We start from the raw sequence: 19,945 nt of genomic DNA, 5'->3' as shown, positions 1-19,945 counted from the left end.
AAACATGTGTCATATATTTGTGAGCTGTATTGCATTTAGAAAAAGCGTTTAACTTCTCACACACTTTGCTACTGTTCCTGAAGTGGAGCTTTGTCAGTGGACTGTTAATGAGTAAAAAGGGCTGGTATTCATCCTTCAGGCCCCAGTGTGGCCAAAACGTGGTGTATAGAAAGGCAAGGTTTTAAACATCTGTGTACCTACCTATCTACTAGTGGAGCCTTAGAAACAGGGGATGGAAACTAGCATTGTAGTTTCCACGAGGTGAGGATTTTTTTTCTCCTATAGGACAAATAAATGAATAAATAAAATGTGCCCACCTTTCAATTAAAGGTATGGAAACATGGCACTATAAATAATGTTTTTTCTTGAATGTTCTTTGGTGTTCTTGGCTTTGCAACAACAAAATGATGACAGTATTCAGAACATGTATCACTATGGCAAATGCAGCAGACAGTCCAATTTGATGAGGGATTTGTACTCTCGCCCCCCCCCCCGGTCACCCCACTTTTGCCATATCTTTATGGCGCTGCTCCCTGTTATACCATAGAAGTCTTATACAATAGAAGAGCTTACCGTTCTGAACATGTTTAATTATCTTCCCATCATCTTGCCCATAACTGAACAATGAATAAAATATCCCCATAGTTTTTAAAACCTTTTTTCATCATGTGCTAAAGCATTCTTCCTGGTTTATCCTGGTGTGGTTTTTGCTTTCATGCTCTGTAGCAGTCTGTGTTGTAGCACATAATGTTCACCACATTGGACTACAACTGTGTCCTGAGCTGTGTTGGGCATTGAGCCGCATCAGAGTTAGCACTGCTGTTTTACTTATTTGTGTGTGTTTAGTTTCTCAGAGACAGAAGAAAAATAGTTGGAGTAGGGAAGAGAGGAAAAGTAAGGAAAGATAGATGTGTAGTGTTACAAATGTAAAAGCAAAATGTAAATGTAGTACAGTGGAACCTCGGTTTACGAATTTTCGGTTTACAAACGCCGCGGACCCATCTGGAACTAATTACACCCATGCTTCGGGTTAAGTACGCTTCAGGATGAGTACTCCACGGACCCGTCTGGAACGGATTAATCCACTTTCCATTACTTTCAATGGGAAAGTTCGCTTCAGTTTATGAACGCTTCAGTTTATGAACAGACTTCCGGAACCAATTGTGTTCATAAACCGAGATACCACTGTAAATGTAAAAGTGTTTCCTGTCAACAGACTAGTTACAGGTAGGTAGCCATGTTGATCTGCTGTAGTCAAAACAAAATAATTTTTTTCCCTTCCAGTAGCACCTTAGAGACCAACTAAATTTGTTATTGGTATGAGCTTTTGTGTGCATGCGCACTACTTCAGAAGAATAACAAACTTAGTTGATCTCTAAGGTGCTACTGGAAGGATTTTTTTTTAATTTTCTGTCAACAGACAGTAACTGAAGCTCACCAAGGATCTCAGGTTGATGTACAATGATGTTGGATATGAAACACCTGTCCCAAGACTCGGGGTCCTGGGACGGACCCTTAAAATAAAGTCGCAGCAAAGGTTCATTCATTACTTGCAAGGATGGGTGTCCAAAGCAGGCACACTCAAATTCAGCAAAACACAAGTTTATATCACCTTCCTCTGAGCAAAAAAAAAAAACCCCTGTCCTCCATTGGGTTACAGCCTATCACAACCTCCTAATTAAAATACTAAAATCTCCTCCCCTGTTGACATCTCCCATTCCCCTGAATTCAGGGACCATTACCCTTCATTGCTTTTGCCGAAATAAGGAAGCGTGTTCCTATGCTCTCACACATCTACCCAAGCAATAAAGCCACATCCTGACCACCCCTTAGGCATACACGAGTCCTACCCTGCTGAAGAGTGCTGAAGTGTCTATACCAGGCATCCCCAAACTTTGGCCCTCCAGATGTTTTGGGCTACACTTCCCATCTTCCCCGACCACTGGTCCTGTTAGCTAGGGATCATGGGAGTTGTAGGCCAAAACATCTGGAGGCCTGCACTTTGAGGGTGCCTGGTCTAGATAAACCACATTCTAGCAGCAAGCCGCCCTGCTTTCTGGCGTTCTAACCCCAAGCCAGTAAAGATAAGCACCCAAGCAAGTCTGCAGGTTTTTTTTAGCTGTTGCAACCTTCTACCCAGGTGCTGCAACTGTTTGAGGCCTTCTGACCGTTTATGAAAAAGAGACATTTTCTTACAAATGACAATCTTATTTTCCTCTTCCAACGACCCTATGAGGTAGATTATTAGGTTGGGAAGTAGTGAATTGTTCAGAAGAATTCATGGTTGAGCAACATTTTGAATGACGGTTCCTCGCATGCCAAATCAATACTCCAGCAGCTGCAGTACCACATTGCCTCTCCTTGCGAGACATCCTAGAGCACACCGCTTGCATCCCACGCCCTCAAGAAGACTTGCACTACTTGGGCTGCTTATTCATAAAACATGGTCCCAGGCCCACTGTGAAATGTGGCCTTGGCGGAATGGGTACTGGTTATTTCTGCCTTTGTCAAGGCCTTTGAAGACGTGCCCCCAAAGGCTAGGGCTCTTAATGTATTTATTTTTATGCGTTCATTTAGACTCTGGACTGTAGGTTGTAACAACGATGGTGAAGAATGACTACAATTGTAAAACTAAACAAAATTTTCAGATTTCTGCTGTGTGTGTGCACGCACAGAAGACCTTTGGGGCTTGCCCTGGTAGGTGGCTTATCTATTGATTTTGTACCATTTAATCCCGGTATACAGTGGTACCTCTACTTACGAATTTAATGCGTTCCGAACGCACATTCATAAGTCGAAAAAAATTGTAAGTCGAATCCCATAGGAATGCATTGGGAGAAAAAATTCGTAAGTCGAAGCAACCCTATCTAAAAATTCATAAGTAGAAAAAATCCTATCTAAACAGCATCCAAGATGGCGGACGGAGCTCCATTCGTAAGTAGAAACATTCGTAAGTAGAGGTACCACTGTATAAGAATATCTCTATGTGGTGTACAGAAAATCAAAGCAACAACATACAACTTAAGAAACAACAAATGTTACAATATAAAAATGTTACCTTGATACAAAATTACTAATACTATAAACCGATGCCATCTCCTCTCTCAGATTCCTGGCTCTCACCCAGGGCCCAAACAAAGTCATATCTCTCCCACAAAAATCTCATAAAGAGCAAGGCTCCTAGAGACTGCTGCTGACACTGCCTAGTCTTTTAGGTTTGGTTTTTTATGGGCAGATCCAAGGGGGATGAAGCAGCATCCTCAGGCTGCCCCCAACTGTATCCTGTTCAGCAGCCAGCTGTCCTTTCTACACCCAGTTCCAAGTACAGCGGTTTGACAAGTTTCCAAGGGTGGGGAAAGGATGCTTTTCCACTCACCATTCTTTTTCCAGCCTTTCCCCTCTTCTCCTTCAGCTGCTTTTTAAATTAAGCTTATAAACTATGCAAATTACAATGCTTCTGACTTCAATGGGAGATGAATAGCAACCTATGACTACAGTTCTGAGGTATGCGTGGCAGCGTGAGTCAGGATATGGCACGGAAAGAGAGTGTGAAAAGAAGTATTATTATTATTATTATTATTATTATTATTATTATTATTATTATATTTATACCCCACCCATCTGGCTGGGTTTTCCCCGCCACTCTAGGCGGCTTCCAACAAATACCAAAATACATTAAAATATCACAGATTAAAAGCTTCCCTAAACAGGGCTGCCTTTAGGTGTTTTCTAAATGTCAGGTAGTTGTTTATCTCCTTGACCTCCGATGGAAGGGCGTTCCATAGGGCGGGCGCCACTACCGAGAAGGCCCTCTACCTGGTTCCTTGTAGCTTTGCTTCTCGCAGTGAGGGAACCGCCAGAAGGCCCTCGGCGCTGGATCTCAGGGTCCGGGCTGAACAATGGGGATGGAGACGCTCCTTCAGGTATATAGGACCGAGGCCGTTTAGGGCTTTAAAGGTCAGCACCAACACTTTAAATTGTGCTCGGAAATGTACTGGGAGCCAATGTAGGTCTCTTAGGACATTCATTTAAATATACCTGAGTGTACCGAAAACTCCTTAGACTTTGAAGCTTCAGTTCTAAAAATGAGAGAGGGTGCACACACACTCCAAGTGTATATCTGTTTGCTACTTGCCTCCTCTTTTTCTCCTGGCATCACAGCAGATAATCCCAAAGGGCCAACCAATAAACAGAACCACATAAAGGTCTGGGGAGGCAGAATGAATCCCTGTGGGTTGGACCTGCTAGTGTTCAGCTTCTGTTACCTGTCACCCTCATGTGATTCCTTGACTGTATGCCCAGAAGGCCACGCCTGGAGGCATGTCTGTCACAATTCTCCCCTCACCGTTGAACTCTGTCTACCCCTAGAAGATATTTCATGTTAGGTCTTGCAGGACCACGTTGCAGTACCACGTTTAATCCAGCTCCCAGGCAGTTCCTTCCCAGGGCTCTAAAAGAAAAAAAGTCAACAACTTTGGGGTAACATCATAAAAAAGGTCAACAACTTTGGTCAACCCTCATACATGTTCACTTCATCAAATCTGGCCCTCTTTGAAAAAAGTTTGGGCACCCCTGTATTAGATTAACACTAGTGAGAGGGCAACAAATCCCAAACTTAATGTTGTCTTAAGCCCTGTTGTCACACACAACAAATGTGGTGATGAGCCCATGTTTGGGTTTTACCACTTCTGACTGCAGGCCTAGGCTTCCTTCACCCTGGGCATTTCTGCTCACAGAGGGAGCTTGTCAGAAAGAAGGCTAGGCAGAATGGTTTACTCTCTAGTTTCTGTACCACCAACAAATGCACAGAAGACAGTGGGATTCTCCAAGTTGTTGCACTTAATGTGTAGTTCATGTCCCTTGTGCTAATTTGATAATGCATTTTTTAAAAGAATGGGTTGGGAACAGCAATTAAAACAATTTGACTTGCTAAGACACCTCTGTTGCCATGGTAACTCCAGCTGAGCAGAATGGATCAGGTATGTGATGTCATGCGAAGGAAGCATGGTGAGCTACTGCTCTGCTTCCCTAAGGTTGGTGTTGATTTCTGAGATATGTGGGTAGCTCAGAGGTCAGCAACCCTTTTCAGCCATGGGCCGGTCCATCATCCCTCAGGCGCACTAAAAAAATGGGGGGGGGATGAACAAATTCCTATGCCCCACAAATAACCCAGAGATGCATTTTAAATAAAAGCACACATTCTACTCATGTAAAAACATGCTGATTCCCGGACCGTCCAGGGGGTAGATTGAGAAGGTGATTGGGCTGGATCCGGCCCCCGGGCCTTAGGTTGCCTACCCCTGGGCTAGCTGCTTGGGTTCATTCCCTGGTCCTTCCTAGTTCAGCTATGTGTGTGATATTTTGACTGGGACAGATTTGATCAGGTGACAGACTCCTTGCTTGCTCCATACTATGAGTCAGTTGATCTATAATGCCTACGTGGCAACCATTAAAATTCCCCCCCCCCAGACTTTGAATTTCTTTGGGGCACCTCACCTCCAGTGGTGGAGCTCCATGCTCCAGCACGGGGGGGGGGGGGTGAAGAGCAGGCGGGTGCAGGACTGGTGCGCGTCCTGGGGGCGTGGCGTGCGTCCCTGGGGCAGGGCACACTGCCTGCAGGGGTGTGGTGCCCAGCGTGGGCGGGGGGGGGCAGCCGCGATGGCACCCTACCAGGATCACAGCCAGGGGCTGTGTGCTCCCCCGGCACTCCTCTTTCTCCGCCAGTGCTCACCTCCTACCATGTGGTAGGTTAGCCATATTTTGCTCGGACTGCCCTGAGATTTGAATGAGAGATACCACTCATGCAGTTTAGGAATGATTTTACTGAATTAGGGAGGTTCACTGTTGCAGACTTTGAGAATCCCTTGCATTTTATGTTGTGAACTGCCCTGAGATCTATGGAGGAAAGCTGGTATACAAGGTTAAATAATAATCATTGTAATAGATAAGAGTAGCTGCTGTATTCAAACTACTGCTCAGCCATGGGCATCTTGGGTAAGCTTGCACAAATCTGTGTTCCTGATCTGTAAAATGAAAACCATAGGATCTTCCCTCCCTGAGGGTTTGTCATGATTTTGATGATCAATCACCCTGAAAATTCTTCTTCTTCTTCTTCTTCTTCTTCTTCTTCTTCTTCTTCTTCTTCTTCTTCTTCTTCTTCTTCTTCTTCTTCTTCTTCTTCTTCTTCTTCTTCTTCTTCCTCCTCCTCTTCCTCTTCCTCTTCCTCTTCCTCTTCCTCTTCCTCTTCCTCTTCCTCTTCCTCTTCCTCTTCCTCTTCCTCCTCTTTTTTCATGTGTGTGCATGGCTTGCTTTCTCAATAAGTTTAAGAATCTTGAGGAGGGGAGGGATTATTTCTAGTGCATGGCTTGATTTTTCTTGCTAATGTTATATTCAGATACTCTGCTGGTGGCACACTGGAGGTCAGATTGAACAGGCTGTTTGAGGAGGGGAAGACTGGTGGGCGAGTGGTCTTGCCTTGAGGAAACTATTTGACTAAATTTATTTCATTTAATCCATTTCCACACACACACACACACACACCAGTCTTTTGCTCTGGGGGCTTTTGGGCCCTTCTAGCAATGGATTCCCCTACTAGCAGAAGCCCTGGATTAAACGGTATAACTGCAGCACCTGCTAGGAAATGCTGCACATTTGCAAGTTCAGGTGAAATATTGGCAATGACGCATGTAATGATCACATACAATGCAAAAAAGGGGGAAAAGAACAAGTCAATATTTTGAAATGACTATAAAATGCAGGTGTGTAAATCCTTCAGCCAGGATATGTCAGACAGAGGATAACTGCTTCAAGCAGAAAGCCAGCAGGCAATAGCTCTTTCCTCTTAGAACAAACAAGCCCCCTGAGGGCTGATGTAGCAGAGTGGACTGTGTGTGTGGGCATGGAGAGGGCCTGGTTCAGATCCCACAAGGAATCCTGGGCTTAGCAATTTCACTTGTTTATTTGTTGATATTATGGTTGGGTGTTTAAGATGTAAGGCACCTTGGCATAGTATCACTTGGAAAGGCAGCTTATACATGTTTCTTTAAACCCAATCAGTTCCCTGGTATGCATGAGGCTCACTGTGGGTGGTGGACAGTCCTGGATCCCCTGCCTTTTAATCTGCCTATAGAGTACTGTAATTGAGTCTCCCACAATCTTAATTTGCCCAGAGACCCTTGGTTTAATACAGGGTTCCCAAACTACGGCCCGCGGGCCAGATGAGGCCCAATTGGCCTCCCAATCTGGCCCGCGACGACCCCCGCCACCCGCTGCCGCCGCCCGCTCTTGTGGCGCGCTTCCAGATCAGAAAAAAGCGCCGAAAATCGTTCGTGCGCATGCGTATGGGCCTCTCCCGACCCAGAAGAGGTCATTTCCGGTGCACTTCCGGGTCGGGGGGAGGCCCATACGCATGCGCACAAACGATTTTCGGTGATTTTTCCGACCTGGAAGCGCGCCACCGCACCAGTAAGTGTGTGTGCGCATGCGCACGGGCACGCACTCCCCCGCCCTCCGGCCCGCCGCGTGATCGGCACGGCGGGCACCGGCCCAAAGCTGGGTAAGTCTGGGGACCCCTGGTTTAATATAAACAGCAGCTTTGGGTAACAAACTGCAGGTGGGGTGTACCAGGCCCAGAATATCCTGTCTTCACCCACAGTTTACAGTAAGCCCTGACAGCATTTTTTATTGTACTTTTATTTAATCTTTATTTGTATTAATAAGCTGTTTGCTTCTTTGGTGGACTTTGGACCAAAATCAAGGGTAGTTCACTGCCAGTTTATTTATAGTGGGAGTAAATCACAGTCTCTTGGAAGTCGGAAACTCCTGTTCTATTGAGTCTAAATATATAAATTATAAATATATAAATTAACGCATGCTACTTGCATCATGGGCCTCTGCCCAAAGCCATATTTTAAGCACATAATAAGGCCCTAATCAGTCTCTCAACCTGGATTGTTTGAGGTTAAAATAGGACTCTCCAGCTCCTGAGCTACTTGGTGGAAGAACATTTTCCTTACATGCTGAGAATTATTTTTAGAATTGCTAGGTTGCGCTAAACATGTCTTACAAAGTTTTGAAAATGAAATGGTCTTATCCTGACCAACCTTGGCTCTTTCCATCTGCTCTTTGTCTTCCTCCTCTGCAGGCAACTTTGTAAAGAATTTACGGATCTCTTGGCCCAGGACAGGACACCCATTGGCAATAGCAGGCCCAGCCCCATTTTGGAACCTGGCATTCAGAGCTGCTTGACTCACTTCAGCCTCATCACTCATGGCTTTGGGTCCCCAGCCATATGCGCTGCCCTGACTGCTCTCCAGAACTACCTGACTGAAGCTCTCAAAGGCATGGACAAGATGTTCTTGAACAACAACTCTGCTAACAGGCACACTTCTGGGGAAGGACCAGGTAGTAAAACTGGAGACAAGGAAGAGAAGCACAGAAAATGAAAAAAAAAAACAAAAAACAAAAAAGGAAGCTAATGAAATTAGGGGAAAAATAATTAAAAGGAAAAGCAGAGAGAGAAATCTTTTTAAACAAACATTTTAATTTTAGCTTTAAAATATTGGATTGGGCTTTGGAAGAATTATACTAGGTAGGTCACACCCACATTTTGTTTTTTTAAAGGAAGTAAGGTCAGAGACGCACAATGGAAACAGGAACACAGTGGCTCAGTGGCTTTTGCAAAGGAACTTTTGAAGACAACTTCAAGGAATTTCCACTTCTGTTCTCCTGCAATCTTTTTGTGATAATTGGGGAGGGTGTGTGTGAAAAATGTCAATAATAGGTAAAAACAATCAATAACTTATTGGAAGAATCTTTTTTGATAATGTTGATATGTTGGCCGAGATACATAGTCTGTTTCTGTATAATTGTTATTTTAAAAAAAGTCTATCTAAAGTAGAGAAATCAAAAAAACGAAGGGATAGATTTATTTTATATGGGACTGTCCCATTCAGAGCAAAGTGTCCTGTTTTCAGCTCAGACCAACTGTAGCCCCCTGACTTGGGTGATGTCTTGCCATTGCCACTCTGTGTCATCAGTTTACCCAGGCCTAAGCTCTACCAATAGTCTTTGGCTTTTAGATTTCTTCACAGTGGGTTGAGGTAGCAGGAAATGAGAGCTCTGGGTCTGTTTAGACTAGAAATCATTATGGGGAAACCTAAACCAAGTGCATTTGCATCTAACAAGTTCACATTCTGATGAAGTTAAAACTATACCTACTTGGAAGAGTATTTCAAATAATGTTAGATAAAAGACAGTTATTGAGTGTCCCTATTTCAATACAGACTACCTAAATTTCTGGGTTTACTGAAAACTAGATACTTTACATATTTATTCCTAAAATTCTGAAGCTGCAACTTTGCAAGTTTCACTGGCTGTTAAGGGTGTGTAAAGTTTGCATACAGGATCCAATGAAAATAAAAAAATTCTTTCAGTAGCACCTTAAAGACCAACTAAGTTTCTATTTTTGTATGAGCTTTCGTGTGCATGCACACTTCTTCAGATACAAGTGTGCATGCACACAAAAGCTCATACAAAAATAAAAACTTAGTTGGTCTTTAAGGTGCTACTGAAAGAATTTTTTTATTTTGCTTCGACTCAGACCAACACGGCTACCTACCTGTAACTAGGATCCAATGAGATATTGATAACAAGGCTATGAACTAACTTGGAATTAGGTGGTAACATCCAGCATAACATATATATATATATTTAATGGAGATGTACAGGTGAAAAAAACGTTATACAGGAATGCAAAAGCTGTGAACAGAAGAGGGGAAGCATACTACATTGTCCTGCTTCTGGATGATTCTTTTTAAAACCAATATGCACATTTTGCATTCAGATATAACTCCTTTTTTATGTATTTCTTCTCCATGAAGGTCAAATGCTACATCAGAACTGATCCTATGTTTGAAATCAATATGACCTGATTCCAAGTCCAGTTGCTGCAGTCTGACAATCCCTTGTAGATGCAGGACTTCGGATGTACACACGAATCTCCTCTGCTTGCAAGAGTTTCCTTTGCATTGCAATGAAAACCACCTGTCTCATTTGAGCAGATAGCTCAGTGGGCCCCATGAGAGTTGTACATGGAGGTGTGCCACTGAAGTGAACAGGAGCTTCTTGTGTGCATTCAAGTGCAGAGAACTGGCTGTTCTAAGACTGGGAACAATATGCTTAAGACAGAGGTGCCAGCCTGCTAATTGCTACTCTGAATGGATATTGGCTAATTCCCAACAATTCAGTTTGCTCTTTTTAATATGTCTCAGACTGCTCTCTCTCTCTCTTTTTAAAGAAGTATTAGTAACAGGAATGTCTTGATGAGTATGTGATTTCCTTCTCAGGAGTATGTACCCTTTTTATTTTCTTCTGTTTCCCAAAGCTTTGCCCGCTTGGCTTATGAGCTTCTTCAAAGAGGACTAGAACTCCCTACACATTTCATCAGGTACAGAGATGAAAATCCACAATTCTGACACTTTTCTTTTCAAATCAAAGCCAGTTGTTTTGGAATTCTGCAGGTGTACTTCTTTAAAGAAGCTCAAAGGGAATAGATTAAGCAAGGCAAAGGCAACTGAATGGGCAATGTCATATTGATAGGCAAATGCTAATTTATCCAATATATAGAAACGTTTTGGGGAGGGCCAATAATATTTGATGCACAGAATAACGCAGGTTTGCTAAGTGTCTTTAGAGGAGAAGGACTGAAGGTAAAGAGGATTCTTGAGCATTTCCAGTAGCTTTGTTTAAGGAAATCTCTTTTCCCCAGGTTATTAAATGAGTTTTGCAGTTCTTGGTTTAGAAAAACAACAACATGTCTTGGGATGTGGGAAATCAACCAAGTTCCAAGCATTTGCAGAAATTTAAGTGCATTACACTATATTTTATAAATGAGATTTTTAAAAAGCTTTTATTTCCTTGTTTGGAATACCTACTAAAGTTATACTTCAGTGAAAGAAGATGAATTTCACCTTGCATGTTATCAGCTTGGAAATACCTTGTTGACTTGATAATGGCTATGGTGTTCCATGCATTTTGAAAAATCATTTCCCTTTTGTCACAACAGCTTATGTCTATACATAATTTTGACTTAACATACTGAATACATGCTAGGAGATGAGAATAGGAGAAACACATTACCATGGCTGTAAATTCCATTATTTTTGGTAGAACTTCATTCTTCTTAAGCGAACATTTATGGATGGGGTCCATCAGTTTCACAAGGTAGTGTTTTACATTTGGAATTCAGTTTTCAAAAGCAATTTGGCTCCTTGCAGTTTTGAATTTTAAAATATGAAGGGTTATTTCTCAGAATGTAAACTTCAGGAGTACAAGAAGTGACCAGTGCCCCAATTGAAATGGCTGCACATGTCTGTTTCACATGATGCAGCCAACTGGAGTTCTGTACGGCATATACATACAGTGAAATATGCATGTATAGTTGCTTGAAACATGAAGACGTACATTCTGAATTCATCACCTACTGTGTTCCAAACAGTATCATGCACAATGCAACTGCTGAATTATGTACACTGTGTTTTAGAACCGGTCCCTAAGATCTCTTATTTTCAACCTTTATAAACCATAATGTACTTGAAATTAAGCCAATACTTTCCCATTGGATATTTCTGCCTGCAGTGTGAAGTAAACTGTGTGTTGTTATTTGTAATCAGACATATTCAGGAGGTGATTAACTTGGAGTACCTGTATATTGGATGTGATCAATTATCTAGGAAGCAAGTTTAATCAAAATCAGTAGAACTTCCAATGGGCCTTGGTCTAAATCTAAGGATTTCAGTTCAGCTGTGAGTGGAGCTTTACACACTGATCCTAAATGCACACCTGTACGCATGTGAATTTGCAATATTGCCAAGTTATGGTGCTGGTCCTCAAGTTGCTAATTTTAGAAAGTCACTACAACAAATTATGCAAGAGAGACTGGGCATAGATAGTACTCTACAGCAGTATTGGAACCCAGACTGTCATACAATTCATGAAATGAATAGATTAATCATATGAGTTTTAGTTGATTCATTGATGAAACGTTGGCCAAAACAATTGCTATGAACCAAGAAGCATAGTTTTGCTTTTAGATAGTGGACACCATCTTATCAGATGCATTTTCTCCTATTTGAGAGAAAAGCAAGAATTAAGATGGCGTCTAATATGGTGTATTGTTTTAATACTTTCCAAAGAATCAGGACACTTAAACGTTTAAAATATTATTTGATTAAATTCAGGTCACCTAGTTGGAACTACTATCAGTGGGGCTGTTTTAGTCCAGTAACTTCAGGCACATCCAACCAAAGTTGGTCCCATTTCGTTTTTGGGAGATTCAAGCATATGTTTAACTTCTTCCTATTGAAATCAATGGGACTATAATGTGCTTAACCTCACCCCAAACCTCACCCTATACTTTTTTGCTTCCTATATTTCTGAAATCTACATTCTGTCTGTGTCCATCTCAAAAGAGGGAGGAAGAAAGTAAATGCACCTTTATTTGCAGTTGTTACCCTAAAGGGCACTTTTGAGGAGCTGAAGACAGCTGCGATAGTAATTTATGCTTTTCTGTTCTCATATTTGTTAGCTCTGACTCAGTACACTATCTTGGACAATTTATAAATGTAACAAAATCACCTTTATGCACCACAAGAATAATTTACTATGTTTCAGTCCATTGATCTGAACATGCCTTGCACAAGAAAGAACCCAAACTTAATATCTTTAAAAAGGCCACCTGAAGAAATATTTCAGTGACTAAAAAAATAAATAAATCTAGGATAACTATTAACACTGAACTGAGGGAAATATTGTGGCACAAAAAGCTGATAATCTACAAAGTTAAATCAGGAGATGTTTTGTCCTAAATAGGGGGCAAATATCTTTCTAGTTTATACCGCAGACATGTTCACCCTCCAAACTTAAACTTGCAAACTTTGTGGACAACAATGCAAGGAACCCTATTATACAGAAGTCTTAGCTCTCTTCAAAACTGTATCTACCAATTATATTTCTTTCTTTTTGATAATCAGCAGCCAATTGTAGTTAAACTGTCCTTAGGATGTAGGTGCTGAGGAGGCCATTGTGGTGACCCCTCTGGATGCTGTTGGACTACAACTCCCATTAGTCCTGATCATTGGCCATGTAGAGTAAGGCTGGTTGGTTTAGTAGTCTAGCCACACCTGGGAGGCACCATGTTGGCTGCTCATTGGTTACAACACATCACAAGATGGACACAAATCTCAGGGTTCTCCTGCCTCCTTTCATTTGCCATTTCCCCCCCTAGTTAAAGCACCTGTGTTTACAAATTCTTCCTTGGCATTGGCACTAGAATGGAGCTTAGAATCCTAAAAGCATGGAGCAGTGTCCACATGCTGATGGAAAACCATAGGGCTGGGGTTGCCAGCACGGCACAGACGTGCCCTTAAGAATAGCCAATGGCACTCACAAAGTCTCTGAGACCCCTCCTCCACTGACTGTCCTCTTTGTCATGAGATGGCATAGCTTATTTACAGGCATCCCCAAACTGCGGCCCTCCAGATGTTTTGGCCTACAGCTCCCATGATCCCTAGCTAACAGGCCCAGTGGTCGGGGAAGATGGGAATTGTAGTCCAAAACATCTGGAGGGCCGCAGTTTGGGGATGCCTGGCTTATTACCTCCCCCCCCCTGCCACTTGAAAAGCATACAGAGGAAGGAGGATGTTGGAAGAGCCTTAGCTTTTTCCTATTTCTGTTTCAGCTCCATGTGCTTCTTAAGCCTCAGGTCAACATGTGAACAAAAAGCCAAGCAACCAAGAAGGCAGGAGGGAAAGGAGAGCCATCTAGGAGACGGGGGGGGGGGCAGGAAAGCAGAATAGCCAGAGGGGATAAAGGGTGCACCACAGGAGCTGGGAGGGAAAATGCCACAGCATAAAAGCATGGACCCTAGGCATGGATACTCATATTTTTACACCTTTCAGAATGTGTCCACAGCTGTGTTCTGTGATTTGGGTGTGTTTGTTGGCATCCTGTGTAAAAACTGTGAAGATCTGTGCCTTTGATGTTTTTGTAGTGCTGGAACGTACTGGATCTGTATTTTTTTTTTTAACTGTGTAGTCTACCACTGTAAGCTTTCACTTCTTGACTGTGCTTTTTGTTGGGAGGGGGTATGCAGGGTAAATTCATGGAAATTCAAGAGGCTCTTTAAAAATTCTGCTGGAACCAACTTTAACTCCGACCTGGAGAGACTGAGCCAGGGAGGGAAGGAGAGAAGCAGCCACAGAGGATGTTGCTTGCAGAATTCCCTCAAAATCCCCCATGTGCCTGTGGACCCAAAAAGCTTGGTGATGCCTGCCCATAGGGACATATACCAATTCTAAGCATTGTTCCATTTAACTCACTACTGTCTACAGCAGCTTTCCCAAAACTGGTGCCCTCCAGCTGTTGTTGAACTATAATTCACACCAGTCCTCATCGTCAGCCATACTGGCTGGGGCTGGAGAGTGGACTCCCACATCATTTGAAGGATACTAAACCACAGATGTTAAACCACAGAGTCTAGGGCTTGCTGATCAGAAGGTCGGCGGTTTGAATCCCTGCAATGGGGTGAGCTCCCGTTGCTCGGTCCCAGCTCCTGCCCACCTAGCAGTTCGAAAGCACATCAAAGTGCAAGTAGATAAATAGGCGGGAAGGTGTTTCCGTGTGCTGCTCTGGTTCGCCAGAAGCAGCTTTGTCATGCTGGCCACATGACCCGGAAGCTGCCCGTGGACAAACGCCGGCTCCCTCGGCCTATACAGCGAGGTGAGCGCCGCAACCCCAGAGTCGGACATGACTGGACCTGATGGTCAGGGGCCCCTTACCTTTAGGTGTGGCAATACTGAACTGTATGGACTGGCAATCGCCAGGGTTTCAGACAAGATTCTTTCCCAGCCTGCACTACCAGTGAGCTACATCTCTTCCCTACACTTTATGGCCTGGTAGTTTTATTCCTTATTTCCCAAGTGTGCACTCAGTTGTTTCTGCTGCTAAAAGCTGATAATCTGACTCCTCTTTCTCTAAAGCAGGCACCCCCAAACTGTGGCCCTCCAGATGTTTTGGCCTACAACTCCCATGATCCCTAGCTAACAGGACCAGTGGTCGGGGAAGATGGGAATTGTAGTCCAAAACATCTGGAGGGCCGGAGTTTGGGGATGCCTGCTCTAAAGGTTATGTATGTTGTTTTTCCTCAAAGAAACCATATTTATACAGTTTCATAGATACCTTGAGTCTACGTGGAGAGTCTATATAGTACCAGAATTTTAAAGGGTCACATTATATATACACCCTGGCTATAAGGCCTTGCTTGCTGTTGCAGCAGCATTTTAAAGTACCCTAATGATCGTCTACATAGCTGGGGGTAAATGGCTGCCACCTTAGTCATTCATGCATAAATTTCATTGGTCTAAATGAGATTTATTCATGGAATGATAACTCTTGGTACTTTAAAAAGAAAAACACAAAAAACCCCATGAAGTGAATTAAACATCTCAAGTCTCTGCAAACAACATGGCATCTAAGCACAGCCTTTACAGTTCCGCTGACCACCTAAAAGGATTTATCATAGCACCACCAATTCTTGGGTCTTGCTTCCTACATTTCAAGGGATGTTGCTAAACCATTCATTTGGGTACCTCCATTAATTGCATTTATGGCATCTAGTGGTGGTGGAGGAGGAGCATAAGAAGTTGCCTCTTCCATTATCATCCAGGCAGCTGGAAAAAACCTGAACATTTTCATTTTAGAGTGGAGAACCTAACTTTGATTGCCACCAACGTCCACCAAAACATGAAGTTCTAGACAGGGATGCCAACTGAGCAGAAACCTTCAAAAAAAAACACTACTCTGGCCTGCTTGTGAACCCTTAATAGCCACCTGGTATGCAGGAGTGAGTAGAAGTGTGAGAAGATGAAACATATTGCTTATTAATTCTCACATATTAAGTTGCTACTAAAGGCACAAGTACCAGGGCTGGTACAAAAGCTGGCAACCCTAGTCACAGATAATGATTTCTACAAGCAATGGGATTAAAAGCTATGACACACACACACACACACACACACACACACTGTGGGGATGGCTGGTAGTAGCAGATAGCCACTGATAACCTTGCTGAATTTGTATACAACCTTTTTAATGGCAGAGCTCTTGTGCCTGTTGCATAATGGAAATCCAGAATGTGAAGTTTTCCCTTTGCTGCAGCTGCCTGCTGTGGATACTTCACCTGCTCAATTTCTACCTTCCTCTATCATTAATGGGGCTATTAAAGGAAGGGGTGGGGAGAGCTGACGATATAATCCTCTTATAAATTTTCATGTTTATTCAGGGCCTGTAGACACCTATGTTTCTCATGAAGTGTACCCCTAAGAAACAGGTTTTGCCCCTCACTGGAGAGTCAGAGTTAATCTCAGTGTCAAAAATGATTTTATTGTTGAGTAACAGGTGAAATGGCTCTTAGTTTCCAAAACTTGAAAGTGCTGCATAACTATTAGCTGTCCAATCTTATACATGTCTACTAAGAAGTAAGTTGCACTGAGCTAAATGGGACTTGATTCCCGGTTACGTATGTATAGGATTGCAGCTGAAAATACCATGAATTTCCAACATCCTTTTTACACTCTCCCCACCACAACTTCTTGTACACAATTTCCACTTTCCCATCTTCATTTCATTTCCCTCTGACTTCCCTATTCATTCCATCTCCTCTGAAACATATGCTATTTTAGGCTTATGCTCCATGCATTTGACAAAGTGAAATTTAGCCCATGAAAGCTCATGCCATTAGAAGAAAGTTAGCCTTGCCGCAAGATCCTTCATTGTTTTTGCAATTCAGTAGAGGACACTGTTGCTATCACTGCTGGGAAAAGTTGTGTTGGTTAGGTTTTTGCCAGTTATACAACTGTTAAAGGTACAAAGACTCCATACTATGGGAAGAACCCTAGTGATCAAGATTGCCCTGCTATCATATTGGAAGCAAATGGATAAATTGTGCCTTTTTAAACAATGAGAAATAAGGTTGTACTGTTACTTTTCCATCCAGTCCTAAACACCTTTCATTTGGGAGGGATTTGGTTTAAATAAAAAATCATTTCAAGGCTATGCATTTAGGATCATGGTGTGCTCATGGACAATACTGCAATGATCCTGATCTTACTAATCAATCTACCTGTTATATTATATGCAGCCAGCGTGATTTCTTACCCCCCCCCAAACTTTAAAAAGAGAGAAAGAAAAGGGAAATCAGTAATCTTATGGGGAGGGGGTGAATAGAAAGGGACTGTTTAACCCTTTGCTCTCGTGACAATTTTCCATTCAAAATTGCCCCACTCAAGTGTCTCTCCAATGTTAATTTGGTACTGTAGTATCCATTCTTCACTAGGGAAATAAGTCAGAGAGGTAATTGCTTGCCCCAAGGCCAGGCACTGAATCCTGACTGAGAAGGAAGTTGAACTTGCACCTCTCACCTTTTCTGCTTTCCAGCTCAGCCCTTTTCTCCTGCTCTTCTTGGCACCTTCCATTAATACATCTCTCTAGTGCCATCTTTGCCAATCTGGTGTTCTCCAGATGTTTTGAACTACAGATCTGGGCCACCATAGCCTGGGGCAGATGGAAGCCGTAGCCTGAATCATCTGGAGGGCACCAGGTTGGTGAAGGGTGCTCTAGGAGGAGAGGCCTTGGAAATAGTTATTGGAGAAGCAAAGAACTCTTGAAGGAGAAGTGCATGTGCCCTTGGCAATGCCATTTGCCCATTTAGGAACAGAAACAAGAACAACCAAGTTCCAGGGTCCATTAAACTTTCCGTTTTGCTAGATTATCCGTTAGGCTGCAGCCTTCTGCTTGCTTTCCCTGGGAGTGATCTACTTGCATTTAACTGAGTAGGATTTACTTCTGGCTAGGCATGTATACACTTAGATTATTAGTTCACAGAGCACCAGTTCAGGGCTGAGCATTACCAATCCTATGTAGGGTTGCTAAGTGACTTCCTCTCTTAGGAGTGTGCAGGATTGCAGCTAAACATCTGAATAAACACACTTTTAGTTGATTGCCTAAGGTGCTTTCTTGACTGTTTGGCCAACCTCCACCGCCAGCCTCCCTCTGAGAACAATGTAGGCCTCCCTATGTCTCTAATCAAATGCAATTTTTCTCTTCTGAGTCAGGATGAAAATAATTTCTATTCCTCTTTTTTGGAGGAAGGGATGTTCTTAAAAACCCGTCTTGTTGAATCAATGCATGTACATAGTTTGTTTGGGGATTTATTATTTTTCTTTTTCTTTTGAGGCCATCAGCACTGAATACCCTTTTCTGAAGGACAGCTCTGATTAAATTCAATCTTCTACTCTTAACGTTTCAATATATGCAATTAATGAATTAATGTTTTAATTGCACTGATGAATGTTCTTGGCCATGTTTATAAAATATTCTTTCTCCTGGTTGACGTTTATTCCAATATTATATCATGCTCCTGTGTTGTTGTTTTTTTAAAAAAAGTTTAAAACAATCATGTGACTTAGAGAACTGCAGATGGCTAAAGTCAACCTTCATAGTGTAACCCTTTGTGTGCCAGCGTGTCTATCACCACTCTATTAAGCTCATTTATGTGACAGTAAATCACGTTGCGTTCAATGGGTTGCATTGCACGTTCCAGCAATGAGTTTTAGGAAGCAAGGTTTGAAGCTGATATTATAAGACAGATATACTGAATATAGGAGTGTGAAATCTACAGTCTCTCCTTTCTATGCCAAAATCGAGTCCTTTATTTAAATCAAAGCAAAACCAACATCTACTCTTCTTGAATAGTCTTTCCATAAAAATGAAAAAAATGTCATCGGTTTTAGCGATTCTCAGAAAAGAAGGGGGGCAAACGCGGAGAGGCATTCAATGATGAGTTTGTATATATTTATTTATGCTTAATTTAACGGGATTGTGTAAATATGGCGAGCAAGTAGTTTTGGGGTTATTTATCTGTGACTATACCTCTGTGAATGGGTGGGGAATTTAAACCAAGAAGAAGAAAAACGATCAAAAAGACAAAAAAAAAGTTTACAAACGCTTGACTCTAGATAGTACCCAATCTGATCTTTTTTCTGTTCTTTATAGACAAGCTGTTATGGTAATGGGTAGAAATTGGTTTCTTGTCCAGTGATGACCTGATTTACATAAATAATAATACGAATTTAAAAAAGAGATTGTTGTGTTTTGTTGTACTTTCCTCTTCAGATATTTTTTCCCTTTTAAAAAAAAAACTATGTTGGTGCTGCTTCAATTCTGAAGATGGATATATATACTTTCCGCAGCCAAGACAAAATCTTTTCTTTCCCAATCTGGACTTTGGGAAATTCAGGACCCGGTTCTACAGTGGAAAGAAATAAACGTTGCTTCTCAGAAGTGCTGCCCCGTTGACTGTGTCTGATTCCTCTCCCAAGTCGCCTGCGACCCTCTGCCGCTGCCCCCCGGCTGCCCTCCTCCCGCCTCGCCCCACACCTCGGCTTTCCTGTCGCCTCCGCAGCGCAGACTTGCCTGGAAGGCTGCTCTTCGCGAGCGCGTTGCCTTCCAGGGATCCCGGGGAACTCGGGTCCTCGCTCGCTCCAGGCTCGGGTCGCGGCGGACGCCAGCTGCTCTTTGGACGCGAGCTGGGCAGAAGCCGGCGGCGCCCGCGAACTCCTTTTAGCAAAGGAGCAGGCCGGCTCGCTCCCGCCCAAAGAGCTGCTTTCAGTCTAATGGAGACATGGTCGGCCTCTTCATCATCCTCACCAGCCAACGAAAGCACCGCAGATTAGGAAGGCAAGCCTTCAAACACACACAGCCGGCCCACCCCTGAGGCCAGGTGAGGCAACCGCCTTAGGCGGCAGCAGATTGGACCTGCGATGAACGCGTTAGCCTGCTACCACTGCCCTTATGGCAGCAACAGCTGAGGGGGGCTTCTTGGAGGCCG

The 19,945-nt window shown here is 42.9% G+C and overlaps 1 protein-coding gene across 5 annotated transcripts in view; it reads left to right on the top strand.

The window, feature by feature from the left end:
• TFAP2B (transcription factor AP-2 beta) overlaps window positions 1-19,491 on the top strand; it is a 68,903-nt gene extending 49,412 nt beyond the window's left edge. For 3 of the 5 annotated variants that reach the window (XM_035110423.2, XM_035110425.2, XM_035110422.2), the window contains one exon: window positions 8,144-9,475. In XM_035110423.2, coding sequence (XP_034966314.1) covers window positions 8,144-8,444 — 301 coding nt within the window. In that variant the 3' untranslated portion in view covers window positions 8,445-9,475. Of the gene's footprint in view, window positions 1-8,143; window positions 9,476-10,384 lie in introns of those variants that run through there. The other 2 variants (XM_060272306.1, XM_060272307.1) reach the window with 2 other exon arrangements.
• The last annotated feature ends 454 nt before the right edge of the window (window positions 19,492-19,945 follow it).

The sequence above is a fragment of the Zootoca vivipara genome, chromosome 3 (assembly GCF_963506605.1).
Source record: "Zootoca vivipara chromosome 3, rZooViv1.1, whole genome shotgun sequence".
Taxonomy (NCBI): Eukaryota; Metazoa; Chordata; class Lepidosauria; order Squamata; family Lacertidae; genus Zootoca; species Zootoca vivipara.
Note: the sequence above shows the minus strand (reverse complement) of the source record. Positions and strands in the feature narration are given on the sequence as shown.